The sequence below is a fragment of the Rhinatrema bivittatum genome, chromosome 15 (genome assembly GCF_901001135.1).
Source record: "Rhinatrema bivittatum chromosome 15, aRhiBiv1.1, whole genome shotgun sequence".
Classification (NCBI taxonomy): domain Eukaryota; kingdom Metazoa; phylum Chordata; class Amphibia; order Gymnophiona; family Rhinatrematidae; genus Rhinatrema; species Rhinatrema bivittatum.
The window spans coordinates 28,780,826-28,786,825 of record NC_042629.1 but is presented as its reverse complement, the minus strand read 5'-3'; the positions used below and the strand labels follow the sequence as shown (position 1 = coordinate 28,786,825).

The 6,000-nt window shown below is 46.2% G+C and overlaps 1 protein-coding gene across 3 annotated transcripts in view; it reads right to left on the bottom strand.

Moving 5' to 3' along the window:
- Positions 1-581: 581 nt before the first annotated feature.
- LOC115076798 (OX-2 membrane glycoprotein-like) overlaps positions 582-6,000 on the bottom strand; it is a 43,054-nt gene continuing 37,635 nt past the window's right edge. For all 3 annotated transcript variants that reach the window (XM_029578692.1, XM_029578693.1, XM_029578691.1), the window contains one exon: positions 582-1,417. In XM_029578692.1, coding sequence (XP_029434552.1) covers positions 1,222-1,417 — 196 coding nt within the window. In that variant the 3' untranslated portion in view covers positions 582-1,221. The remainder of the gene's footprint in view (positions 1,418-6,000) is intronic.

Sequence of the window (6,000 nt, the reverse complement as noted above, 5' to 3'; positions counted from 1 at the left end):
AGGGCGTGAGTGCAGGAGATGGCGCCCAGACCCCCGCTGGACCACCAGGGACTTTTGGCAAGTCTTGGGGGGGGGGGGGGGGGTCAGGAGGGTGAGGGGTTGTAGTTAATTCAATTTTAGCCAGGAAACAAATAAGAATGAGCGCATTAACGTATTGGGGGCCCCCCTTGCCGAATGCAACGTATCTGCCCCCGACGAATATGAATTCCGAATGCAACATATGGCGTCCAGAGAGCTGAATAAGTTTATCTGGCTAACTTTGCAGGTATATTCAATAGTGCAATCAAACTATTGAATATAGCCTGCTAATTTTAGGACAGCTCTGAGGCCTTATCAGACTTAGGCCTAGATTCATCATTCTGCTGTATTTAAAGCAAAAGATGAGCTGCGTGAAAAAAAACGGTGGCGGGGAAAAATTGTGCAGCCGGCTGGATCGTGGCGGTGTGTTTTCGCCCTCCGTGGTTGCGGCCGGGCCACACAGTTTTGTACCCATAGCGCCACGGGAAAAGGCGTAGTTATTTCCCGCGGTGCTGCCGGGACATTGACCTCGCCCAAACCCCACCCACACTCCTCCCCTTCCCCTAATTTGCATTGTACCGCTGTGATGCAGCCGGTATCATATGGGATAAGGCCCTAACCCACGCGATACCAGCACGTCGCGGTTTGATGAATGACCCGGTTTGCCATCTATCCGGGTAACTCTGAATATCAGAGTTAGCCAATTACCTTAGCTTCCTAACTCAATTCCTCCCAGTCATACCCCCAGAATGCCCCAAACTTATCCGGCTAAATTCTAGCCAGTTAATAAGTTAGAAGGCTAGAATTTAGCTGGCTATGTGCTCAAATATATATTTAGTAGGCTTATGTCTGCTTTTGACGATGATCCTCAAGTTTCCCATTAGCTGGGTTTGGAGGGAGCCTTGGTTTGTGGCCTCCATCCAAGGATTCTCACTGCAATAGCTCGGCTGAGTTGGGTGGAGGATTTAAAAATAAATACATTTTTTAAAAAGTGCACTAGGCTTGGTCAAGTGTAAACATAGGCAATACATGAGGTTCACATGTAACAGGCATTCCAATTTCCCCCGACCTTCCCCAAGTGCACATTCCAGAGCTTCCTGTACAGACTCGGCTAGTTCCTTTTCTAGTTTGTAAGCAGCTCCATTACAATTAGTATTGCACCTGCCCCAGGCTGATCCGACCCTGGTCTTCCCGATGACCACACTAACCCCCTCCTGTTTTAGTACAGGATGGGTTTAGCATGGGAACCGTGGAAGAAATGCTCTGGGCATTCGGAGAAGAGTTTTTTCTTGATGAGCTGTGACAGCACAGCAGTGACACACAAGTGTTGATGGGAATCCGGATGTGAGAGCTTCCGAAGGAGCTGGATCTCTGTTTTCCAAAGTTCCCCAGACGTAGCCTGCCGAGAGAAAACAGATTTTTTTTTTTTAAAATTTAGAAAGGTGATTTGTTGAGATTTGCATTCTAGGTTCTTTCCCATCCTCTGTCTTCAGCATGGGCTGGCTCTAGCCTGCGGTGCCCTGCAAGGGGGCCAGCAGGGCCAGGGTCTGAGCCAGAAGCAAAGGAAGGAAGACGACGACACTGTGGTGGCTCCTGCATTAGGGGTTCGTTTCAGAAGGGACTCGCCTCCATCCCTCAGGTCAGCGAGGGCTTCACTGGTTGGCAGCATGCCACCCGGTGTGGGGGGACAGATACAGTAGGAAAAAAACCCAAAAAACGGCTTTTTCCAGGGATGCAGAGGAGCTGCCTTAAGAGTTAGTAAAATATTCTGAACTGGACTGGAACCAGGAGAGAGGAACACCGGGCCAATGCCAACAACTCTTACTTTCAGGTTGTCCTTGATGACTTCTTTGCTGATCCGAATATGAGAAAGGAACTGTGCAAAGGTCCCATGAGACCTCTTATCCCTCTCTCTCCTAAGCTTAGGTTGAAAGCCAGCAGAATGCAGCATAATAAATAGAAGTTTTATACTCTTTTAGAGTGGGCCTGCTCACTATTTTATTTTTTCGCCATAATTGGTCATTTTGGTGATTTTTTTTTTTTTTTTTTTATCATTTCTTCAATCAACTTGCTGCTGTCACTCCCCTGGGTCTACAAAACCGCGGCCCGTGCTAGCAGCAGCAGCAACAGCCTGCAGCCAAATGACAGCCTACAGGTGCTCTTGGTGGCCTCTTCATCCTCTGTGGTCCTTGTGGCTGCTGCTTCCGCAGTCACCTTCTCTCTCAGATCTCACTGACCTTCTTATTTTCAATCTACTTTCTTCCTATTCTCATTATCCTATCACAACCTTTGTATCCCCCAGACATCTTTATTCTGTACTACTTATTTCTGTAGCCCTTGTAGACTCATGCAGAGCTGTACAAATAAACATGGGAGACTGTTTATTGTAGGCTCTACAGAGGAGGTGCTAATAGGACAAATAAGAGAATTAAGGCGTTTCATTCAGTGTGGAAAAGGGTTAGATCCAACAATGCTATGAAATCAGAGAACCAAAAGGTTAAGATTTAAAAGCAGCCTCAAAAAGGCCGGTTTTTAGGCTGGATTTCAATAAGGCCAGAAACGGAGCAGGACAAACCAAGTCAGGCCTAGGCCGGGGTATTGGGAGCCCAGGCCAGGGCCTTGGTGACTGGGATCCACGTTCGGGAATAGGCATCGGCCCAGACCTCGGTTGGACCCAGGCATCTGACCTGGTCCTGGGTTTCTATCACTGGGACTTGGGCCGGGGCCCAGTTCTGGGTCCAGACCCAGGCCTTGGGATCAGACCTGGGTCTAGGCCTGGATCTCAGTGTTTGGGACTTGGATATGGGCCCAAGCCCCAGCATCAGGCCCGGGCCCGGGCCTGGGCCGCAGCATCAGGACCCAGCCTTGATCAGGGCCTGGTATCAGAACTGAGCCTAGGCCTCGAGCCTAGACTTGGGTCTCAATGACCGGGTCCCAGGCTCATTTTTCTTTTACAATAAAGTCAGTGAGCTCTTCCCATATTGACTTCATTGTAAAACTCAAAACAAATTAAATAAATTAGCAAAATTTAGTTTTCGTTCTGAAACTAATTAAATAAATTGAGGTGCCCCCGAAATGAATTAATGAACCGAACCAAATTTCTTCCCTCCCTTTGCACATTCCTTGAAATGTGTAGTTAATTGCCAGCTGCTCAATTTTCTCTTTTTCCTTTGTCCTTCACCCATTTGTCTGTGTATCATTCCTGTCTTTCTAGAGACACTGTTCATGACTACATTCATAATCATCTGCCCATTTCTTTATCTACTTGTAAGGGACCCTCTAGGTCCCTATACCTTATTGTTTCTAGTGAGAACCAGTTTAGAGAGTGAGGGAGGGGTAGTTCAAGCTTTTCCCATCAGCTCTTCTATGCTGCATGGCATAGACGAGGTGTGTGACAGGCCTGTGACAGAGCCCTTTTGCTCCTCTGCACTAGTGTGCTTTTAGATGATAATTGGAGGATGGTCGGTGATAATTTCCTATTTTGAGACTTGGTTACAGTAAAGTTTTTTGATTCTGGAACATCCCAGCAATGAGTCCTCTATGTGTCTTTGGGTACTAGAGGGACATCTCCTAGCAAGACAACTAACTGCTGAGTACTAGTGGGAAAGAGTTAGAGAACCTGAACCACCCTGTACACCTTGGACCCCAGAGGTTGAATTCTCCTCCCTGCTGGTAAGAACCCAGGCCCTGGGGCCTGTTGTGAATAGTGAGAGTGAAGTGTGACCTCCAGGTTTCAGTGTACCCTTGTGTTCTGTGCGATCCCCAGAGGGGGTTATACACGCATGGTACCGATTCATGATATGAAGTTACAGGGAGGATGGCTCAGAGGAAAAATGAGAAATATTACTTCACTAAGAGGGTAGTATATGCCTATAATGACCTATTGTTAAGATAGCAGCAAAGTAAAACATTGATAGAATTGTGGCTGACCCCTTTGGTCGACCACTAGATGGCCCTAGATTCCTGCCCATTAGTGGGATTAATTTAGTTGGATTTTCTATTCCATTTCAGTCTCTCCTATGAGGTTGACTATGATTGGCTATCCCTAGAGCACTAGGGGGAATTAGTGGTATAGAGAGCTTGGTCATTTTGAGTTGACTTTTAGAGAAGAAAGAGCTATTTTCCTTTTCCTCCTGCTAAATATGGGCCCAATAATCCAACTTGAGGAATCTCCTCCAAAAACCAGAAAAACACCATCAGTACACGCCCTGACTGAGAGACTCTGCCTCAGGTTTTTTGAAGAAGAGATAGAATTTTTCAGGATTTTTATTGGTTTTCTTGTTCTGGAAAATACCCTATGCCCTCTGGAGAGGGACAACCTCCTCAATCCAGAGAGCTGGGGCTTTCCTTTAAGCAAGACCAGTGACAACATTTCCCAGCATGGATTTTTGGACTTAGACTAATGTGGATTTTTCCCTTTTTGTTTAGTGTGGAGGTTTTTTCCCCGCCTTTCCTCAGAGACTCGAGTCAGAAGAGTGAGAACTTGGTTCAAGATGGGAAACATCAAACTTTTCTCCCCAGTGAAGTCACACAGATTTAAAAGAAAAGTGCTGGATGAAACATCAAGATCTGGAGACTCCCAACTGGCTCTCCACCCCAAAGGGACCAGGACACCGGCAAGAGACAGCTTTGGACTCAGACTGGATTTTTGCTTGCTTTTGGGGTTCCTCAATAGGATTCCCCTACACCCGGGGCTGTTTGTACAGTGATGAGGGAAAAATGGCAAACTTCCCCCAGGAACTAGAGAGATGGATACGAGCGCACCCCAATAGAGAGACCAGGTAAATAGTTCTGATGTACAGCTGTAGAAAGCATACGGGACTATTTTGGAAATAATCAGTAAATTTTATTTGAATACCCAATCTGTGTCCAGCTTGTCTGTCCCTGAGGAAAATACATTAGCAGAGAGATCCCCACACTTAAGGAGAAACACACTATCACCCGGACCAAGAAGGATTTCCTTCTCCCCCCCGGGATCTGTAGCTAGAAGTGAATATGATGGAGAAGGTGGCCCTGACTAAAAAATACTTTATTGCCCTAGGGGAAACAGCAAAACCCTGAACAAAGGGTTACAGAATATAAACGTGCATGAGAGACACACAGAGCAAAGTGGCAAGGACAAGTAGGGGTAACAGGTAGAATAAATGAGAGAATGGGAACTTTAGAGTCAAAGCAAACAACATCCCCTACCTAAGCTCTATGTCACTACGGTGGGTCTCCTGCAAAAAGACCAAGGCTGCCCGCCTTTTATTAAGCACACTCTCTTAGTCCTTTTAACTGGTGAATTGATGCCACATACATTCCAGGACATTATCTTAATATTCACCTGTGGGTTTATATTCCATATAAAGGAAACAATGGATAGACAAATATCTCTTTATAGAGTGTGAGCCCCCCAGCCTGGACTCCCACTTAACCCACGGCCCAAAAGAGGTCATGTCCTTGAGGTCCTGGTGCACACCACTTATCCTAAACATGAAGATCTTCTCTAGGCATCAGGAATTGGTCTTTTTTCTTGCCTATCAGACTCCCCATCTTTTCCCTCACCCCACCCCTAAGATTCCCCTAAATGTAACCCAAGACTAAGATCACGATTTGTGTTAGGACTTCATCCCCTCATCCCCTCCATCCTAGTAGAAATTTTCATCCAAGACCTATTAAATATCAGAAACATGCCCTGTTAACACCACATAAGGTCTAGTGCAGCATAGCCAGTCAGCCATAATAGCAACAAAAGTAACATCAACAGGATGTATTATACCACAATGCTCAATCATTGTATTCAAAAATCCTTCCATCCAAAGACTATAAATGCTGTCTCTCCAGCATTTCCAGGCCTGGCCAACTCACGACTTAAACCCTTGGCTTCTGTAGGACAGTGAACAGCACTGCCATCGAGCCAACCAGGTCAGCCCATTCTGGTCATTTTAAAATGAATTCTTCGCTCTGCTCCTCCTTATCTAGCATCCCCCATTTGACGTT